General features: G+C 55.3%; 1 protein-coding gene across 3 annotated transcripts; it reads right to left on the bottom strand.

The window, feature by feature from the left end:
• Positions 1-207: 207 nt before the first annotated feature.
• On the bottom strand, positions 208-20,919 carry Glis2 (GLIS family zinc finger 2). 3 transcript variants are annotated; one of them, XM_021632436.2, is made up of 7 exons: positions 20,800-20,919; positions 6,638-6,858; positions 5,594-5,766; positions 4,701-4,877; positions 4,490-4,623; positions 4,289-4,410; positions 208-2,878 (listed from the first exon to the last, which is right to left on the bottom strand). In XM_021632436.2, the coding sequence occupies exons 2-7, from the start codon at positions 6,807-6,809 to the stop codon at positions 2,088-2,090; spliced, it is 1,569 nt and encodes a 522-aa protein (XP_021488111.1). In that variant the 5' UTR covers positions 6,810-6,858; positions 20,800-20,919; the 3' UTR covers positions 208-2,087. The 3 variants fall into 3 exon arrangements, with proteins under 3 accessions (XP_021488111.1, XP_021488112.1, XP_060220069.1); XM_021632437.2 differs by having other exon boundaries at positions 4,289-4,407; positions 20,800-20,918; XM_060364086.1 differs by lacking the exon at positions 20,800-20,919 and having other exon boundaries at positions 6,638-7,788.
• Between the last annotated feature and the right edge of the window lie 506 nt (positions 20,920-21,425).

Below are 21,425 nucleotides of genomic sequence, written 5' to 3'. Positions count from 1 at the left end.
AGTCTCTTGTAGACAGCAGCAGACCAAGGTCTGGCTGAATCTCGAGGTGTAGTTCAGAATGCCCACTGTCTCCACCTGCCTACTGTTCAGAGTGAAGGTAGCCCATGGCAGGTTGACATGAAAGCCCCAGGCCAGGCCTTCAGTTGCTTTATTTGGGACACCCACAACCAGGCGACCCAGCTCATGGCACATCTACTATGCAGAAACCATCTTTGCAACTCACTTTTATTGTTTCTTTATAAACCTCCTCTCACATGGAGGAGCATATTGTTATAGTCATTAGCTTATCTCTTTTTGTTTGTTTTTTTTTTTTAAACTCTATGCTAACAGCAATGGAGCCAAAAGGAGGAAAAACATAAGCTACAATAGAAAGGCACTTAGAACCTGTTAAAATACTGATATCCTGGAATGTGCAACAACAAACTGACAATAAGTGTACCGGCCCTTCGAAGCCTGGTCCATCACTGCATCACATGCTGAGCTAATGTCACCTTCCAGTGCCCTGTTCCTCTACTCTTGGGCTTGAGTCTCAAACCCAATTCCCCAGCCAGGGACTTAAGGCCTAGGGCCCTAACAGCCAGGAGGTTGCTTGGATCCTGGGAAGACCCAAAGATAGGAGACCAGCTCCTTAATGTGCTCACAGCCCCTTCAAGGGGTAGAGCCAGCACAGCCAAGCCCTGTCAGGGCTGGGGTCCCGGAGACTAGCAGTTGGGCAGGTCAGGTCAGGGTGACCCTTCTGAAACAGAAGGGCAGTCTGGGCAAAAGGAGATTAGGCAGAGCTGCTCAGGGGAACCACAGAGCTACTAAGGATCCTACTACCATCCCAGCAGCTTTTTTGTTCTACAGATGGGGAGTGAGGGGCTCAGCCACTCTGCAGCATAGTACAGGGACAGCAAGAGGCCCAAGTTGGGGCATCTAGTCTTTTGGAGCTGTGGAGCACATAGTCCTCCAATGCCCTTGGCTTATTCTAGCTCCGCGTAAGTGCTACCTTATTCTGAATAGCACAAGCTCTGCAAAAGAGAGGCACCACCAAGAAAAGGGCTCAGCTGGAAAGTCAGAGGAAACAACCTGTCACATGACTGGTCCTCTCTCTAGCCAGATTTTCCCGAGCAAGAGAGTCGGTTCTCTAAATGCAGTGTTTGGCTGCCTAGGTTCCCTCACACCCAGGGGCTTTAGTTTGTGGTTTCTAGAAAGCTCCTTTCCAATGAGTCAGTCCTTCCCTGTGTTCCATGACTTCGCAGCTCCCAAACCTGCAGCTGCTTCCCAAGCCTGGTAGTTCTCTAGTGTAGACTGATGCCTTGCAGGCTTCTGCAGGATAGCACTGCCCAGGCCAAACCAAGCTGGACCAGACCAGTACAATGATCCTTTGAACCTGCTTGCAAATTCCCAAGGAAAGGTAAGTGGTCAGCGGCCCCTCCTCTTTGGAAAGTGTTGCCAATCCTCTGGCAGTGCTGATTCTGGCAGGAAGGAGAGAGGACACTGACAGAGCAGGCTTCTCTGCTAAGCAAGCAGGGAAGCACCTTGTCATAGCAGTAGAAAGGGAGAAGATAACTTTTTCCTGTGGCTTAGCCGGGGCCTGTGTCTGTCTTGCTCTCCCTCCGTAGAGTGGGCCAGAGGGAAAGGGGTCTAAGGAGTTCCCAAGCATGGGCCTATGATCATTGGTTGGGGCTCTCCAGTTGACATGTAGGTAAGGCAGGAAAGAATGGCAACCTGCCCAATCAAGCTGGTCATGGAGTGGACTGCACCAGAGCAAGAGGACAGGCAGAGGAAGGCCTCACCCAGACTATGGACAAGAGAAGTGGAAGTGAGTGAGGCCTTAGCACCCAAGAGCCTAGCCCTTCTTGAACAGCAGGTCCAAGCCAAGCCCTTACTCTGGAGCCAGGAAGCCTAGCCAGGAAGCCTGCAAAGCCCTTCTAGCACCATCCTTGCCACCTCAGCTTGTCTGGGCCTGCAGCTTCCCAGGGAGCAGACACTGGGCCTGGGGCAGTAGAATATTATTGCTATTTCGCAGAAGAGTTTCTGTTCGTCGGGGATGAGCCCACAATAGGTGGCTGGGCTGTCACAGCTGGTAGGTGGGTAGCCCAGTTTCAGTTTACCACAGCTGGTTTGAGCAGCACAGACCCTGGTGGGATGACCACCCAGCCAGGAGTTAGTGCTTCTGGACTGCTGGCTGCTGAGTTGCCCGTGGACAGGTCCAGTACAGTGCCCGGTAGCAAAGGGAGTCCATCAGGGCTTGGCCGGGAGCGGCTGCGCTCCGTCCTTTCCAGGGGAGTCTTTTGGTCCTCCAGGCCCAGGACCCTGGCAGGCACTGACCCACGACATTTCTCCCCCTCAGCCTTGCTACCAGCAGAGCCACCCAGGAGAGAGACCACAGGCAGGCCTAGTCCACCAGCCCCAAAGGGTGAGGGCAAGAGTGGGTTCTTGGCCAGATTGAGGGGCAGAACAGAGCCTGGCAGCCCAGGACCCATGCCCCCACCCCCACCCCCACCATTGCCACAAGCCAGAGCACTGAGGTCAAGGGGGCCAGGAGCCAAGGGTAAAGGCAGGCCAGGCAGACTGGGGCCTCCAAAAAGGGCAGCGGGGTTGGGGATGATGATCTGAGCTCCACTGACATAGGAGCCACTGTCAGGGGTGGGCAGTGGTGGCTTGGGGGGTGGGCGCAGCTGCAGGAGCTCCTGCTGCTCTTGGGACACAAAGTGGCCGTGGGCTTTGATGTGCTTGCGCAGTGAGCTGGGGTCCGTGTAGCGCTTGTGACAGCCGGGCATCTTGCAGTAGTAGGGCTTGTCTACGTAGTGGGTACGGGTGTGCTTGAAGCGGTCACTCGAGTTGGAGTAACGCTTGTTGCAGCCCTCGTAGGGGCAGACGTAGGGCTTCTCACCTGTAAGGGCGGGCGGGCTGCAGTGAGGGGTGGCAACTCTGCCAGGTTTTCCCACCTATCCCCTTGCCCCTCCCAGGCCCAGAGCTCCTGGAGCATTCTGACTCTGATTTAAGAGACAACCAACTGCACCCAGCAAGGAGGCTGACCCAACAAAGGACAGCAGGCAGGATTCGGCCTGAGGAAGCTGCAGCTGTACTTGGGCCTCCTTGCTGTGCATCCTTCAGATTCTTTGCTATAGATCCTGTTGTTGGGCAGAACGTGACCTTGAAGTGTTTCCTCATGCAGGCCTGGCCCTGGTAAATTCTAACCCTGCTGCCTTGCTCTTAAATGTTGCCTTGCTTAGAACTGCTCAGTTTCCTTTGTTTTTGAAGACAGGTATCTCTGTGTAGCCCTGGCTGTCCTAGAACTGATCTGTAGAGCGGATTAGCCTCGAACTCAGAGATCTGCCCGCTTCCCAAGTACCAGGATTAAAGTGTGCACCATGGTACATGGCTTGGATCACAGGGTCACTATGCTGGCCAGGACAGGAGCCACCTGAGCCACTCAGCCTTTGAAATGGGGCTGGGCCCAAAAGGAGATGCTATGCTGCCAAAACATACCAGATCTCAAAGACTTTGTATGAAAGGAGGGAGTTTTGCGTTCTACTGTTTTGTTCGTTGTTTCTTTTTTTGTTTTTGAAATGGGGTCTCACTATGTTATCCAGGGTGATCTTGAACTCCTGAGCTCAAGTGATCCTTTCCCTTCAAGTTCCCAATTATTTGGAGGTACAGACATTAATCACCATTCCCAGGTTTGCTGGCATTTTTAAAATATTAAAAGAACTATATTATATATGTAACATATATATGCACACACACACATTTATATACTGGGTTTCATAGGATAAATAATTATAATTTCACCTATTTCCTTTTGCTTTTTATTTTATTTTTAGGCATGGTCTCACTATATAAATTCTGGCTGGCCTGGAACTTGCCAGAGATCTTCCTGCCTCTGACTCTCAAGTACTGAGATTAAAGGTGTATGCTTACCATGCCCAGCTTTGCTCTTTTTAATGTAGTAATTAAGTAACTTAAAATCATGTGTGTGGTTCTGTAGGGCCCAGGGCAAAATGAGGAGACAGATGCTGCCTGCCAGCCCTCAGGTGGTGTCAGATGATCATACCCATGTCAGGTGTAGTCCCCAGCCTGTGACTTTCAAGGTGCTATGAAAACCACGCCTGTAATCCCAACACTTGGGAGTTGAAGGCAGGAAGACTGGAGTCCTTGGTCATCACTGGCTACATAGTGAGAAGCCAGCCTGGGCTACATGAGACCCTGTCTCAAACAAGGGAAACAGGGTATGAACAAAAGATTTGTTCCTCTTTTCAGTCTTTCCCTGCAGTCTCCTACCCCTGGATGAGAGGCGTACCTGTGTGGGAGCGGTTGTGGATCTTCAGGTTTTCCAGGCGGGAGAAACTCTTGTTACAGGTGGGGCATCGGTGTGGCTTCTCATTGGTATGAGTCCGGATGTGGATGAGCATCTTGTACCTGCTCCAGGGAGGGTCCAGGGGCACACTTAGCTCGATGGGCACCCAGCCCCTCCCTTCCTGCCCTCACCCTGCTCCCTCACCTGGCATTGAAGCCACGGCCGTGGCGGGCACAGCCCTCCCAATGACAGCAGTACCGAGCATCCTGTTCCGGCTTGACGTGATGGTCATTGACATGGTCGACCAGGTCTTGGAGGAGCTCAAAGAGCTGGTTACACTGTGGGGCCAGGCAGGGTTCTGAGCCCAAGTAGGGTGCTGGCCCAGCCCTAACCATTCTTCCCAGCCCCCACTCACCTTGGCCCATCGACACACCAGCTGCTTGGCTAGGGGCAGCTCTGGTGAGAGGCACTTGTCCTTGGGGGGTGTGAGGAATGAGGAAGCAGGTAGGTGCAGAGCCCCCCCAGAGCCCAGGGGCAAGAAGAACTGAAAGGAGCTGGGGACACCATCCAGATATCGAAGTGGCTGGAAATCCTAAGGAGTAAGGATAAGAGCCAGTTAGTGTACCCCACTGGGAGGCCCAGAGGCCCCCTCTTGCCCCTGTGGACTGTTAAATTATATCAATACAGCCATAAATTATTACTAACATAGCTAAATTGTATCAGTATGGCACATGCCTTTAATCCCAGCACTCGGGAGGCCTAGGCAGGCAGATCTCTTTGAGTTTTGAGGCCAGCCTGGTATGTAGGGAGTTACAGGACAACCAGGGTTATGTAGAGACACCTTGCCTTAAAAAAAAAAAAAATCAACCCAAAAGAAAAGACAAACAATTGCTAATTCATGGTGTCTGCATATATGAGCTTGTTTGGAAACTGTCTATTCAGAGGTAATTAGTTAAGGTGAGGGCCTACTGGAGTAAAGTACCCCTCAATCCAACATCTTATGTCTTTATGACAAAGAAGAGAGAAGCCTGGACACAGACACACACACAGGGGAAAGGCCAGCTAAAGATGCAGGCAGAGACAAGGGATGCAGTTACCAGCCTGGGAGTGAATGCTAAGGATTAGTGCTTCCAGGATCTAGATGGGCAAGGAAGGGAAGGAGCATGGCCCTACCACCATCTTTACTTCACAGTTCTAGAACTGAGAGAATCCCTTTCTCTTGTTTTAAACTGTTCAGTTTGATAGCACTTGTCAAGGAGTCCCAGGAAGCCAGTGTACCCCTCTCTCTGTAACCTGCCCCCTCCTTACCACAGCAGTAGGCAGTGGAGGGAGGTCCCCATTGCCCTGGCGCTCAGGGGACAGGGAGCTGCTGCCATTGGGGGAGTCCAGTCCAGATGGTGGTGACAAGCTGAGGTCCACCAGGGGGGCTGTGGAAAAGCGTCCATCCACCTTCTCAGGGAACTTGGGGTTCAACAGGAAGCCTGAAGAAGATCATGTTTCAGGGAAGCTAGCTAGAGTCCTGCTGGACCAAGTCCCATCCACCATCTTCGACTACTCTGGGACCCCAGATATCCAAGAAACAGGACAGTCACAGTGGGCATGACCTTCTTGTCTTTCCTTCACCACGGAGCCCAGCTAGCTTCCAAAAACAGGAAATCAGTTTTATACCTTGGTGGTTCATACCTGTAATCACAGGTACTCAGGAGGCTGAGGGAAAAGGATCAAGAATTCAAGGCCAACTTGGGCTGCCTAACGAGTTCATTGCCAGCCTGACCTACACAAGACCATCTCAACAACAGAGAGACAGAAAATTCTTAAGTACCCATCTTAAGAGATGAGATGTATCTGGCCCATGGAATAATAGTAGACTTGCAACTGGAACACAAGACTACTTGACTCCCTGTCATGTTCTGCCTCAGTGTTCCCTTCTGTAAAATGGAAAAATTGGGATGAGCTGACTTTTCTATCCAAGCACATGATAAAACTGGTTCTCGGGTCCATTTGAAGCTATAACAAATGAGAATATACTAGGCGTGAGTACAAAGCACCTTTAAGACACATTTGCCTGCTTCTGTCTCCACCCAGTTTAACCAGCCATATAACCTCAGAGTGCAGAGATATAATCCTGGGATTTTTGCTGCTGCTTTCCCCCCCTTCTACCTCTTTCCAGGTCCTTCGGCAGGCTCTGGTTGGAGCTAGTTCTGTGTGCCTGCTGTGTGGATTGGGCAGATCTCATCTACTGAAAGGATGCATGGACAAGCATGAAGGATTCTTAACTGGAACCTGTGGCTATCTCCTGGACACACCTTGGAGCAGTCTCATCTGAGACCCCAGCCCTGACTGGTGCAGTACCTGGAGGGGGGGAGCCTGGGGAGCCAGGTGTGGGGCTGTCGTCCACCAGGCCCAGCTCCCTATGCAAAGCATGATGCCGGACCACACCCAGGGTCCTCTCTCGCTTCTCTCTCGCCGCCCGGAGCTTGGTGATGCTCAGCTTTAGGTCAAGCGGCTCGTCCAAGGAGTGCATGGTGATGGGGATGTCAAAAACAGTACCCAGCTGGTCTTCAGGCAGGAACCTGGGGAAGGACACAGGTTGTGTAGTGACACTTTAACCTCAGGATTCTCCTTCAGCTATATCCACTAAAACTGTCAGGATCAGAGGAGGAGAGACAACGCTCTGAATGGCCTAGCTCACAGGTATCCGGAAGAGTTGACTGCTACATACTGACTGCACTGCCACTCCCCATGAGCCTTTTGGGATAGCCCAAGTTCATGGTCTCCATTTAACCACGAGAGTAAGTGTTAGAGACTGCCAGTCACAGAATCCACAATCTGGCATAACAGCCAGACTTGAAGCTTCGTCTCCCAGGAACTAGCTGACCAAGCCCCAACAGGAAGCTATACTTGGGAAGCCCACCAGTCTGAACCCGGAGACCTAAAAGCAGGCCAGTAACAGCATGCATCCTCCAAGGTGTAGTAGTAGCCCTCAGCGATCAGTTAAGCACCCACTGTGCCAGACAGAAGTGCTTGTTCAGGGCAGGGAGCTATGTCACCTCCAAGGGAAGCAGGCTGAGGGCCACTCCCAGGCGGGCTGCACAAAGCTTGGCCAGGAGAGTGCATGGTGAGTGAATAAGCTAAGGCGGGCTTTAGCTACCACCAGGGGGCAGCTGGAGACCGTGGCCAGCTCTGCAGGACCAGCAAAGGACAGTAGATAGTGTTTAAAAAGGAAAAAGTGGTAATGACAGTCTCACAACTTCATACTGTGACACTCCTTTTTGTACTTCTCACTAGTATGATCTTCACAGACACAAATGGACTCCTCATAAGCATTACTGATCAAGAAAAGGCTAACCCTTCCACACCAAACACTTCACTTTCCAGCAAGTCTCTCGACCCATGAGAAATCTCCCACTTGTTTCCCGGCCTTTGTTCAGACAGACTGTCACACCTTGAATTTTTTTCTACTAAACAACCACACTGTGAGACTCCACCACTGTATCTTACACAGGTGGACGCGGCAGGAAAAACCACTACCTGGAAAAATACATGGAGCAAGCAGTTCATTGAGTGTGCCTTTGGGGGCCTGTGGGACCTATGTGGACCCAGAGCGGCTGAAGCGCCCTTACAGGGCTGGAGCAGAGAGGGCAGCCACACCTATCCGGTCCTCACTTGCTAACTTACCTCCTGCAAACACCAAGCTGCACTGGCGGTCCCCAGCTACACAGGCCTGGGACATATCCCCGCCTCCCACTACATGTGGCTACATGGAATCTGGGCACACAGGGCTGTGTCATCGGAGCACAGGAAGCCCCTCTTGACTGTGAGAATCAGGTCTGCAACTTGTCCCCACTGAGCTGTCTGATGCACTTGTCGCTGCTTAGGCCATGCTGGGACCAGAGGCACTCATGGATACCCTAGTGACCAGGTACCACCTTCGTAGGAGTCCCAGACCCGGGGAGGTGGTGGGGAGGTGACAGTGATGGGTGGCCTTGAGCCTGCTCGTCCATTCCTGTCTAGGCAAAGGCTGCCCTCTGCCTGACCTATATAGCCCGTTATGTCTGTCTGTCTGTCTCTCTACCTGTTTATTTTTAGGCACAGGCCTAGTCCAACCTCCCTGAAGCTCCTCTATGCTGGGAGCCTGGAACGGGAGGAAGGAAGTAAATATTTATGCTGATTAAGAATTCAGGAGCCAGGAAGGGCTGGTGGCCTGGTCCTTCTTCTGGCCCAAGGCCACAAGCCTCCCTGCCCCCAACACCCACCGTGGAGAAAAGACCACTGGCAGGTTGCCTGAGCTAGAACAGAAAGTCAAGCTCTGACAAAGCCAAGTAGTAGCCTTTGGCACCTGCTTCTGTCTCATCTCCTCCCACCAGAGGGAGCCTAGGAGGAGCCACTGTCTGTCACCTGGTTCAGAGGACCTCCAGGGAACAACAGCACCGCGTTCACGGAGGGCTGGAAAAGGCCCAGCAGAAAAGGGGGCGCCAGTGACTGACCCTTCCCCCTTCAGGCAGACCTAGTCTCCAGGGACACCCCTTCACTTCCTGTCCCTGGGTTCTGCCCAGGGAGGTAAGGGCTCATTCTTGGAAGCCAGAATCCAACCCAGGCGCTGCAGCCCCTCCTGGGAAAGGAGGAAGGAGCCGCCCCAGAGTTCTGCTAGTTTTCCTACCCACAGCCCCCAGGGAGTAGCAGGCCTATGACCCCAACTCATGCGCTGACCTTGGCCAGCCTCAAAGTCCTCTCCCACTCCTATTCCCAGCCAGAAGCAGCCAGCCAGGGCTCGGCTTTGCTTTTTGTTCCAGAGCTAAGTGAAAGGAGCAGGTGAGAGGCAGGTCCCCAACTCTTCTAAAGGCCACTGCAGCTCAGCCCTCCAAAGCTGGCCCTGTCAGCACCAGCCAGACTTAAATGCCAGGAACAAGAACAGCAGGGGGACGTGACCCTGAGAAAAGTGAAGCCACCTAGCCAAGACTGCTGCTTGCCCTTAGAAGTCAGGAGATCTGGAAATCAATGGGTCTCCAGAACCCAGTGATCTCCCAGTGTTCACAGGCACAGTGTCAAGGGCCAGGGAACACAACAGCCCACAGACAAGACTATACCACCCTTGCTGGAGAAACCGCCAGGGCCTCAGTTTCCCTTCTGGTCAGACGGCTGAGTGTCTCACACTCTGTCCTGGCAGTGGAGCTGCTGGCTGCGCCTAGGAGCACTCACTCCTGGTAGGCTGGGTGTGCCCGGCGACACGCCCACCTGCAAGAGCCTACACCATGGAGGTGCTGGCGGACCAGGACCTGCGAGGCTCCTCCAGCTGCAAAAGGAACTAATTAGAGCAGAGGGAGCTGGAGGAAGCAGCAGTGAGGGAGGAAGCGCAAGAGGGGGCGGCACAGAGACCACCAGGACGGCAGGGGTGGGGACAGCCCTCCCACAACCCAGGGCGGGGGGTCACCCTGAGGGTGGGCTAGGCGCCTCCCGCCTCCGGCCAGCCATGCCAAGACAATGACTGCTATTGTGCGCCCGCCTGCAGACCCCGCACAGACGGTCCCCAGCTGCAGCTCCTACAGGGCACCCAGCCCCTATAGACCTGTATGGGCCATCCCTCCCTCTCGGGGAAACTAAGCTTCAAAGTCACCAAGCTAAGAAAAGAGGACTAGATTCTTGCTCAGGATGAAGTCCTTTCCTTCCCTGCCAGAGGCAGGCATGAGATTGGAGAGGTAGCGGGGGGGGGGGGGGGGGGGCTACCCGTGCTAATTAACAGGAACTGAGTCCCTGGCAGAAGTTTAACAAGGACCTCATCAAGGTGGGGTGCCCACCTACCCCACAGCAGTGTCCTAATGTGATGAACATCCCCATTTAAACAGAGGGTAGTCTTGAAACTGCTATAACATGCACACACACTGACTCAAGATGCACCTCTGCATGCAGTCAGTCCTGGTGGCACATGCCTATGATACCAGCACTTAGGAGATGGAGGCAATTAGATCAGTGATTCAAGACTAGCTCCAAAGCTTCCCACACCACTATGTTAAAACCAAGCTTGTGAGGGACTGGAGAGATGGCTCAGAGGTTAAGAGCACTGCTTGCTCTTCTAGAGATCCTGAGTTCAATTCCCAGCAACCACATGGTGGCTAACAAGGCCTGGTGCCCTCTTCTGGTGTTCAGGTGTACATGCAGACAGAACATTGTGTACACAATAAATAAATCTTAAAAAAAAAACAAGCTTGTGGTGGCACACGCCTGTAATCCCAGCACTTAGGGAGGCAGAGGCAGGCAGATCTCTGAGTTGGAGGCCAGCCTGGTCTACAACTACAGAGAAAAACTCTGTCTCAAAAAATAAATAAATAAAAATTTAAAAAATCCCTGTTTTTTTTTTTTTTTTTTTTTTTTTTGGTGTTGTTTGTTTTTGGTTTTTTTGTCTGTCAGCAGCCAGGCCCTGATCTGTGAGTGTCTCCAAGCCTGGTAACATGGACCATCAGTCTAGCGCTCTGGTCTTACAGAGCAGGAATATCAAGGCTGGGGGGAAGCTCCTGCCCCCGGTGGCAATCATGGGTGGCAATTTCAAAACCAAAGCCATGCATATCTGTCCCAGTGACTGCCTTAGCCAATGGCTGACAGTCCAACATGCCAACATTTGTTACAGCAGGTAACACTTCATCCCACTTTGTAGATGCAGAAACTGAGGCTCAGAAAAGTGAGCCACCCTAGGTCACAGGTTTTGTCTGACAAGGGGATTATCAGCCCCTCCTGGACTTGGCTGACGTTGGTCACCACCTCCCCACCTGGAGGGATTGTGGAGCTAGGTGCAGAACCCAGAAAAGGCAGCAGGGCCGAGGGTGGGTAGGCGTGGAGGGAATGGCAGGATGGGGGCCCACCAGAAGGCTGGGAGCGCTGAGGGCAGCAATGCTGCCAAAGCAAATGGCCCATAACCCCACATTCCTGGGAACCGGCTGTGCTCCGTATTCTGGCCAAGAGCTCCACCCTCCTTGGCCGACCAGGGAGGCAGCCTGGAGGGCAGTGGCAGGGGAAGACTCTCTCAGCCCCCTTCCCAACCAGGCAGCAGGCAGGGTTCCAAACAGGGGTCAGACCACAGGGAGCCCCAACCTTCTGCTCTGCTGCTTCCTGCCACATCCCCTGACCTGGCTGAGCTGTAATGTTCAACACACAAAACAGACAGACACACAGTAGGCACTTGATAAAATCCGTCCTGTCACCACTGCTAAAGTGCCTACCCTGTAAGAACAGCTCTGAGAACTGGCCCTCCAGACCAGAACTTTGGCTGGTCTGTATCCCTTGGAGAGCCTTGGACCTCTATTGTCCTGTGCTGTGACCACAGAGTTGGGAGGGCACCCTCCAGGGGTGAGGCCTCCCTGCGGAGCCAGACAGCACTAAGAGGCCCTGGAAGGAGGGTGCAGTGGGGACAGAAACCTTCCAGGCCTAGGGAAGGGGTCAGAGCCACTTGACTTGGTGAAAGGGCTTGGAGTTTGCCCTTCCTGGAAACCCACGACTACATGCAGCCAATCCCAAGAGGGGCACCTAGCCGGCACACAGCACCTCAATAGAAACACACATGTCCCCCAGACAACCAGTCCAGATCTGAACTCTTCTCTGCAAGAGGGCACTAGGGCCTGGCTGAGGATACAGTTTGCAGGGAACTTGACTATGGCAAGTTCACAGAGCAAAGCCAGCCTCCTCTGGCTGTGTGACCTCAGACAGGTCCCTGTCACTCTGTCCACAGGGCAGTTTTCTCATTGGTAGCTTAAGCACAGTAGTGAGCCTAGATATTCAGGACATCCTACAGGATGAGCCCTGGCCTAGTAGTGTCTGCCACACGGAAGATGTGGACAACGCCAGTAAACAGTAGCCCCAAGGGTCCTCATTTGTGCCCCAGGCTGGGGGTGACCCACAGAGTGAGTCTACCAAGGTCACCCAGAGCAGAAACTAAAAGGCCAACAGGTTTGCTCCTCCTGTACCCCTCTCATCAGCGCCACCATAGGACCTTCCTCGTCCCAGGCCGGAAGGATGGGTGACAAGGGCCCTGAGAGCCTGGACACCCACATACACTCGTGCAAACGTGTGGCCGCCCTCCGGCTGCAAGGTCTGTCCGGCCCGGAGGCCTCCAAATGTTCTGGTGGCTCTAGGCCCCCTTCTCAGGCCCCCACCTCCTGCTGCCTGCCCGCCTGCAGCCACCTTTGCACAACTATGTCTGGTATTTTCCTGTCTGCCCAGCTTGGGGGGGGCATGGGGCCATGAGCAAGCCTGCACCTGGGCCTCAGCCAGAGGCAAGCCGGCCAAGCAGCCCCCACACAGACTGCTGGGTCGGAAGGGAAGGACACAGGGCTGGGCAAGGCCACCGAAATCCCTGGGAGGGGTGGGCAGCAGGGAGCCAGATAGTGGCACAGAACCAACAAGGCCAGGAATAGGCAGAACTGCCATTCTGGTACTTTTGGTAGAGTGCTTGCCTAGCAAACACAAGGCCCCAGGTTCTGCCCCCCAGCACTGCATAAAGCAGCTGTGGTGGCAAAGGCCTGTAATCCCAGCCAACACTCAGGGAGTGGAGTCAGGAGGATCTGAAGTTCACGGTCAACACTGGTGACATGGTGAGAACCTGTCTCACCAAACAAAAAACCAGCCAGTCAGCGGTGGCACACGCCTTTAATCCCAGCTCTTGGGAGATACAGGCAGGCAGATCTCTCTCAAGGCTCTCCTGGTCTCCAGCATGAGTTCCAGGACAGCCAGGGCTACACAGAGAAACACTAAAAGACACAAACAAACAAAAGAACACCACGGAACTGCGATACTGCTGTTGGGGGTGGGGGTGCTCTGAGGCCAGCACAGGTACTGGCCAGTATTTCAATGCAGACTTACAGATGCAGCGTTTCACCCTGTGCACAACTGTTACACAAGAGGCCAGCCCTTGGCTTCCATAGCAGGTGCCACTGCTTCGGAGACCAGGTAAGTATGGCTTCCCCAGAGAAGCCCAGCGATGCCTATGAAAGCAGCAGGAAGTCCCGTACCTGCAGCCCACCCCTCTCACTACCCTGGGGCAGATACCAGGCCACTGTGAACAACCGCACCTGCCAACTCAACAGCAGGAGGGTGAAGGCAGGCCCTGGACTTTGGCCCTTCCCTCCCCACTTCATTTATGCATTCCAATGCCATGCTCTCTGCTGGGGTCCAGGATAAATCAGATGGAACGGGGCCTGAAGGTCGCCCAGATACTCAGGCAGTGAAACAGCGTCAGGGGTACACAGCTCTGTTGAGGCTTGGCAGGGGCAGATCTGATAAGGCCATGGGGATTCGAAGCAAACCTGGGAGCTGAAGCTAGTGTCACCTGCCTATACTTCCAGCTACTTGGGAGCCTGAGGCAGGAGGATTACAAATTCTGGACTACAGAGTGAGTCCAAGGCCAGTGTGGACAACATAGTGAGATCCTAAGGGCCCCTCCTACTCTTGGGAGTTCTTCTCATTCTTCCTTAAGTCTACATTTGCTCTGAAAAGTAAAAGTGGCTCAGGGGCAGAACACTTGCCTAGTGTACAGGAGATGCTGGTTTTGATGCTAGCACTGTGGAAAGAGAGGAGTTTGGAGACAAAGGCACCAAGTTCTGGCTAACAGTCCTCCTATGTACCACCTCGCTTATTTTGTCACCCCAGGGATGAGGTGTTTGGCTCCCTCTTTACGTTAAAGCAATCTGTCAAGGTCACAGCTTGAAAACAATAGTGAGGCTGGGACTCCGCTCTCCAAAGCTTCTTCCTAAAACCAAGGCTGCAGCACAAGACCAAAAGTGTGGCCCCAAAAAAGCCTACAAGTAAGTCCGCTCATCACTCAGTACAGGGCAAGGCAGCAGAGGAAGAGGCCTGTCAGAGGGACCGGACCAGGAGCTGAAGGGCACTGAGGAGCCAGAGTGCCACTTGCCCCTTCAGCTCAGGGTCTCCAATCCTTAACCTCTCCTTTCTTAGGATCCTTGCCTCCCTAAAATCCTGAGGCTTACTTATCAAGTGGACAGCTGCCCATATTCTACTGCAGTTACCATCTCCCTGAACCCCTCCTCTGCCTGGCATATCTTCTGTGATATACCCTCTCCAGCCTCAGCCTCTTGGGAGCCACATTCTTCGAGGTGCCAGAGAGCCACCTGAACAAGTACCCACCTTGTCACTGCTGCTGAGGGCCAGGGACTCACCAAGCCCAACAGCAGTGCCACTAGGCCTGCCATACCAGCCCAGGGTCCAAGTCCTGGCTAATGCATCACTAATACCATGATGTCACCAACTCTCAAGCACACTACGTGTGCCTGGCCCTTGCAGTGTCCTGTGTACTGCCACCTGACCTTCAGCCTCAGGCACAAGGAGCCTCCTTCCAAGAAGAAAGACCTGAAGTGGGCAGGGACTAGGGATCCTGGGCAGCTCCAAGCCCACTGAGGGAAAAAAAAACCAAAACAGATGACCAGGACTAGAGACTCAGTCGATAAAATGCTTGCCATGCAAGCAGAAGGACCTGAGTTCAACCCTCAGAACGCATGTGGACAAGGCCAGGCATAATGACCCAAGCTTATAATACCAACACTGGGGAAACAGACAGAGGCCCTTGGGACCTAGCCAAGCCTACCTGGTGAGTCCCAGGCCAATCAGACACTATCTCAAAAAACCAAGATGAACAGCTTCTGAGGAATGACACCGTGATTAACCTCTGGCCTCTACATACACAACACACAGGTGTCCCCACAAGCATGAGCACACACACACACACAAAGGGAGTTTCACACCAGCAGACCCTTCTCCCACTCCTGCTGACTCAGAGCTCAATCCTCTTCCCACAACAAAATGAGCAGAGATGTGAAGTCCCTGAGCTTATGGGGTTGGAAAACAGATGTGTCTTGACCTTGGGCCTTAGTTTCGCCACTGTAAAAGAACGGGGCCAGCCTGGAGTGGGATGGGAGCTGGAAAACTCTACAACGTCCAGACCAATTTCTTCACATGGCTCTGCTGCACCTGACCTTCACTTCTTCCAAACACTTGGTCTCTGCTGGCTGTTTGTTGAGTGAGTGAATAAGTAAATTCAGTTGTGTTTATTATCTAGGTGAGGTGGTAGGTTTCAGGGTGGCTTGAGCCCCACCACACTGACTTCCAAGGTCAGTGTTGGACCTAGGACGCAGCAGTCTCTTCCTCCTGTCTGAGGCACACACTTAGAACCTATATACTGGGACCAGGTAGACTTGAACAAGGGTTGGAGAGGGAAGAGACAATATTGCCATTACTGGTCAGTAGAGATGACCAAAAGACAGAACTCAACTCCTCAGCTTCATCTCTTGTGTCTCCCACCTACTCTCGGCCGTACAGGGGGCACACTGTACAAACGCTGGCCTCTAACCACATCCTTCCTCAACCATCCCTTTCTGCCTATCTTACCCACTCTGGATAAACAAAGCAAATCCAGAAGCCAGGGAAGCCTCCAAGCCACCCTCATCCACACGGAAATGTCCATCAAATGAGGCCCTGCCAGAGCCAACCTGATCCACCATCTAGGAGCCCAGGGTCTGTGGAACTGAGCAGGGGCAGGTATCCTTGTGACAGTGAAAGGCCAGCAGCATCAGGAGGGAGGGAGGATGAGGAAGGGTCTTCTCAGATGAGGGGCAGCACAGCTGGGGCTGAGGCATCTGTAAATGAGCAGTGCGGGCTCTGAAACTGTGGCTCAGGGGAGAACTAGCCTAAGCAGGCTGGGATGTGCCAGTCAGACCCAGACGGCAGCAGAGGCAAAAGACAGAGGCTTCCCTGGATACTGGCAGTAGAGTTGGGAATTAGGGGGGGAACTGGGCGGGTTCCAGCCTAAAGTGGCATTTCATGTGTCAGGACCAAATAGTTCTAGATGACAACTCCCTTCTGTCCTCCCCTCATCCCAAGAGACCACAGGACAAGTCACCAAACATCTCAGAGCCTCAGTTTACCCCACTCGCCTCCAAAAACTGCTGGGATCTCAGGGAGATGGTGGTTGGTGAGCAAGTGAACCCAGAGAGGCCATCTGATGGGAGGGGCTGTTTTCCTCAGGCTCCCAGCCCAGGCTGATTCAGGAGGCTCCGCAGCCTCCTGCTGAGGGGCTGAGTGGTTTCCACCCACTCTTGGGCCATGACTGGAGGAAGGCACCCAGGCCGTCGCAAAGGCACACACATTCACTCTTAGAAGGCCCCAGACTCCTCCCTGGAGTGCCTACCACCTGTGCTCTCGGGCATCCTTGACAAAGGACCTGAGGAGCCCTCGTTTCTCACCCCAACAGTCCTGGCACTGGAAGATTCTCAGCCCATTTGCCCATCCCCCACCAAGGGCATTTGGAGCAGATGGGAAGCCCCTGCTCCTGAAGCAGACTCACTCCCACCCTCAGGCCCCTCCCAGCTGAGCCACCAGCTAACTAGGGCCTCCCCCTCTTATCTGGGGGATGGGGAATGCACAGCCACAGTCAAGGACTGCGCCTGCCCAGCCTGGAGACGCCAGGAGGAAGGTGTCCCAGCTGCAAAGCCAGAAGGGTCACCCAGGTTGAACCTCCAGACGCCCAGGGGACCAGCCATTTCTACCTAGGTTTCTAGAGGCCTTTTTAGGGGGCCCTCTGAGCCCCAGTGCAGGAGTGGTAAGGACGGCCAGGCCTCACATCCCATCTCCCCTGGAGACGCAGGGTAAGGCAGTTCTAAGGGAAAGCTGAGCAGGGGGCTCAGGGCACCCCATTGTCAGAAGACCAGCCCTGCCCCCTGCATACCGACTGGAAACTAGCTGGCATGCCTCTTCTCATAGATCCAGATGCCCCATGGCCCTTTTCCATCCTGAGCCTCAGTTTCCTCATTTATCAAATGAGTCTCTGTCACAGGTTTGGCCATTTTAGGTGAAGATGAACCCTTTGTCGAGTCAGTCGAGCAAGTGGAAGACATGCAGGTCGGCTGGGTCTTCCTCAGGGGTCCTCAGGAGGGTGTTAGCGCTAACCCCAACACCCTTCCATTGTTGTCACAACCCAACCCACTTGGGAGCGGCTGCCATTTTTATTAGCCAGAGTAGGAGGGATGGCTCTGCTAGACTGGAAGATGGGGGAGGAAACAGGGGGGAGCACACAGTCAGGCTTCAGCCTACAAACACTCCTACTCTACGGCTAGCACCAGCAGCTCTATCCTGTTCCTGATCAAAGAAAGCAATGGCCCAGTCTGTAGAGGTGCTTGTTAAAAATGCCCACAGTCCCCAACCTGGCCACACTTACAATAGAATTCACCAGGGGGGGGCCAGGTGCAGCCACTTAAAAAAACAAAACACTGGCTCAGCAGCTACGTCCCACAAGCCTCAATGGGGCTACAGGCCACACTCCCTGAACTGGCAGCAAGCTGGGACAGGGATGGATGCACGGCTGTCACCGGGCTCTGGCGTCCTAAGAGGTGAATTTCCATATGCATGCTTGGATTCTCAGTGTGAGGGTTCCCTACAGCTCCTGAGGCAGGCGCTGGAAAACCCCAGTGCTCTGGCCAGACCCAGAGACCCTTGCAGCAGCTAAGCGAGGGTCCCTCATTGCTTAGCCCACACCCATACCAGCCACAGGGACCCCCCATTCTTGAAAAGGATAAGGGTACATTGTAGGGATGGCCTCCAAATTACAACCATAGGTGAACAAGAGAAGTGACTCGGGGCATCTCGGGGAGACTTAGCCCCTCACTGCCCTGACTGAGGGTCTCTCCTCTGGAATCCAAATTTCCCATTTGGGTAAAGGGTCCACTTCAGCTTCCTGGGATGTGAGAACCTTCAGTAGGTCCTGCAGAGGAGTATACACACACACACACACACACACACACACACAGCCCTCTCTCCTAAAGAACCCTACCCCAAATGCCTCCAAAAAAAGCAGAACTTCAGGCCCCAGCCTCAACATCTGGTCCCCCAGCCACAGCTGTCACCCTCCTCCCTCATTCTGGGATCGCCCCAAACCCTGCCCAACACTGGCACCGCCCTCTCCCATAAGTGGGAAATTCAGATTCCAGGAGAGTGCAGCTGGGGAGACGGAAATGTGCATGGGAAAATGCAGTGAGGAAAAACACATTCTTCCCTCCACACCGAAGCCAACACAGACCCTGGAACAATTTAGGTGGCCAGGGGACCCTCCCACTACACAGGGCCAAGGCTGGGCCAGCCTTGGAGGGGAGCCTGAGATGCAGAGGTGAGGTCCAGCTTCCCTCCAGGCCCTGGGGAGGGCCCTGGCAGATCTCTGTCTGCCTAATATCCAGTTTGCCTTCTAGCCCCTCACTGGTACGTCCACTAAAAAAAAAAAAAATAAAAGAGGGGGGGCTACAGAAGAAATCATTATGGCTACCCCCTTTGCAGCTGAGCTTTTTAAAAACAAAGCCTTGCTGCGGGAACAAGGTTTGCACGATTGTTTAAAATGAGGTCTGGGATGTCTGTGGCATCCAGTTATTCATACTGGCTCCACCCACGGATAATTGAAAGTTGGCTTTTGTTGGATGTAGCCTTTCTCCCTGCCTCCACTGACAGGCCAGTCTAGTCTTAGGACTCAGAAAGCTCACCTTGCCTGACCCTAGGTTTTACAGATGAGGAAACCGAGGACTGGACAGGGAAAGAGCCAGGCCAAGAAACACTCAAAACTGGTGGTTGTGCCAAGACTCGAACCCCACACTTTCCCCATTCACCTTACACACAGACTGTGTCCTGGCTCCAGCAAGTCCCTAAAAGCCACTGACCCCAAAAGCAGTAGTGCCTGGAAGTGGGATGACTCATTGTCTGCCTTCCCAGCCCCTCCCCCCAATCTATGAGGGAGGGCTGGCAGGTGTCCCTGCATAGAGAGCCAAGAGCCAGCAAGTTGCCCCAGGGGGCCTGAGCTAGGGTCACTCTGGGGCCGGAGAGCCCCAGCTGGAGGGATTTAACACCAAAGGTCAGGGGTCACAGACAGGGAAGGGCAGGCAGGCACAGGGGGTCAGGGGGTCAGCACTAATGGTAGCTCCGGAAAGAAGGGGGAAGGGAAGAGGCTAACGATCCAGAGCCGCTTCCAAGTGGTCCCCACCCCACACAACCAATGCCTGGCACTGCCTCATGCTTGACTGGTGGCAGACAGGGACATATTAAGCTGATAGGCTAGCCTGCTGCTCAACAGAGGTGTCTTAGAAGAACCCCCTCAGGTGGAGCCCCTCCCCCAGCCCAGTCCAGGGCCAGCTGAGAGGCCCAGCCTGAGCCAGCCCAGTGTGAAGAAAAACGAAAAAAAAAACGGAGGAGAGGGAGGGCTCTGAGGTCACTAGTGAGGGATGCGTAGGCTGGGCTGGGACAGCCGTGGTACTGTGCCACCAGAGGCCTGGGGAGAGGTGGGCACACCGAAGGAGTCACCTTACATTCCCTGAGCCTAGGGGCTTCAGAAAGCCTGCAATAATAGCAGCTGTCTCCCTGCTGCTGGCTCAGCCCCACCTTGCTTCCTGGGTGCCCAGACAGCAGGAAGGCTGCTGTGCAGGAAGCCTGCCACAGAGGACCAAGACTCAGGCCCTGGCGCAGAAGACCCATGGGAGCTCAAGCCTTGGTAGGGCCACTGGCTGGCCTGACTGCCCCCTTGGTGTCAAGCATTTCCACTAGAGCCAAGATCTTGGGCTGTGATGGCTGGGGGCCCAGGGCTCCTCCCAGCATCCCTTCCAGCTTCCCAGGCCCCAGGGCAGGGCTGGGCAACTCCCTGCAACCAGCGCTTCCCGGCCACCCCCTGGCTGGGTTGGGCGGGCCCTCCTGGAGAGGCAGACAGGCAGCATGCTGCCCTGCTGTGGCCTGAGTGCCCTACTGGGCAGGGCGGCATGCCAAAGCGTCCAGGTGCCAGCCTGGATTCCAGCCCCATCCCAGGGGGCCTTCGGGGAGGCGCGGGCATCTTCCTGGTAGGAGGGGGATGCACCTGCCTCACCCTCCTCCAGACCCACCCTCAGGATGCAATCACTCACTCTCTCCATCCTGCCAGGTCCCTCACCTGCTTCCATCCACCTCGCGGAGTGGACCAGACGCTAGACAGTACTCCAACTCCCGGTGCTGAAGCAAGGGACGCCCCTTCCCTACATTTCCCAGGGCTTGCTAAGGAGAGCAAGAAGAAGACTTTGCCCAGAAGGGATGGCACCTTCCAAACAACCTGGGCGCACCGGCGAGCGAAGGAGTCTGCCTGATGCCCCATCCAACCTCACGCCCAGGCTCCGGGTGGCCCCCTCTCACCTCGCAGCGCACCCCCACCGAGGCCGCCCAACTTCCCCACTGAAGTTTGCGCCCGCCCCAGGCCCGGCCGCATTTGGGCTCGGCCTCCAGATAGAAGGAGAGAAGGAAGGAGAAAAGACTGGGAGACCGAAAGACCCAGCCAGGGAGCGGGCGAGGGAGGGAGAGCGCGCAAAACCAGCGAGCGCAGGGGCCTCAGCCAGGGCTCACAATGGCCCGGGGCGAGGCGCGGACGCGAGAGGGGGAGGCGACCCTCGGGTTCCGCGGCCCCGCGCAGGAGGCAAGTCCCTGGCCCGGTCCGCGTCCTCCCGGCGCGACGCCCGGGGGCTTCTTACCTCGGCGGCCGGGCTGACTAGCTCCGGCTGCGGGTTCCGGCGGTCGGGGGGCAGCGGGGGGCGGGGGAGGGAGGGCCGGGGCGGGCGGGGGCCGGGGCGCGAGCTCACGGGGCGCGGGCTCCCCTGGCGCGGCCGCCCGGCGCCCGGCCGCTCCGCCACATCTGCAGCTCCGGGCAGGGAAGGTGGCCGCGGCGGCCGGGCCGTGCGGGGATGTCTTTGCGAGGGAGGGAGGGAGGGAGGAGAGAGGGGGAGGGACGGGGCGGGAGGAGGGACCGGCGGCCGAGGAGGAGGGCGAGGAGGAGGGGCGCGGGGGGCGCTCTCCCTCCCTCGCGGCTCGCTCGCTCCCGCCCTCCCTGCAAACCCCTCTCGCTACCGCGGCCCCAGGCCCGGGGCGCCAGCTGCCAGGCGGAGCGTGCGCGTCGTGGGGGAGGGGGCGGGCGGCGAGGCCGGGGGAGGGGAGGAAGGGCGGACGGCCTCAGGAGCGGGCACCGGGAGGGAGGCGGGGAGCGAAGGAGGGAGCCCGGCCGTAGCCGAGGCGCGCGTCCTCCTCGACCCCCCCAGCTCGCCTGCCGCAGTCCCGCCCCCGGCCCGAGGGCAGCGCTAGGACACGGCCCGGAGGTGGCCTG

Source organism: Meriones unguiculatus, chromosome 11, assembly GCF_030254825.1.
Source record: "Meriones unguiculatus strain TT.TT164.6M chromosome 11, Bangor_MerUng_6.1, whole genome shotgun sequence".
Taxonomy (NCBI): Eukaryota; Metazoa; Chordata; class Mammalia; order Rodentia; family Muridae; genus Meriones; species Meriones unguiculatus.
This window is presented reverse-complemented; position numbering and strand designations above follow the sequence as displayed.

Coding starts and splice junctions, on each gene's coding strand:
- Glis2 (XM_021632436.2), bottom strand. CDS start 6,809: ATGCACTCCTTGGACGAGCCGCTTGACCTAAAGCTGAGCATCACCAAG. Junction 5,767..6,637: donor CCCAGGCTCCCCCCCTCCAG/GTACTGCACCAG, acceptor GATCTTCTTCAG/GCTTCCTGTTGAACCCCAAG. Junction 4,411..4,489: donor GGCCGTGGCTTCAATGCCAG/GTGAGGGAGCAG, acceptor CCCTCCCTGGAG/CAGGTACAAGATGCTCATCC.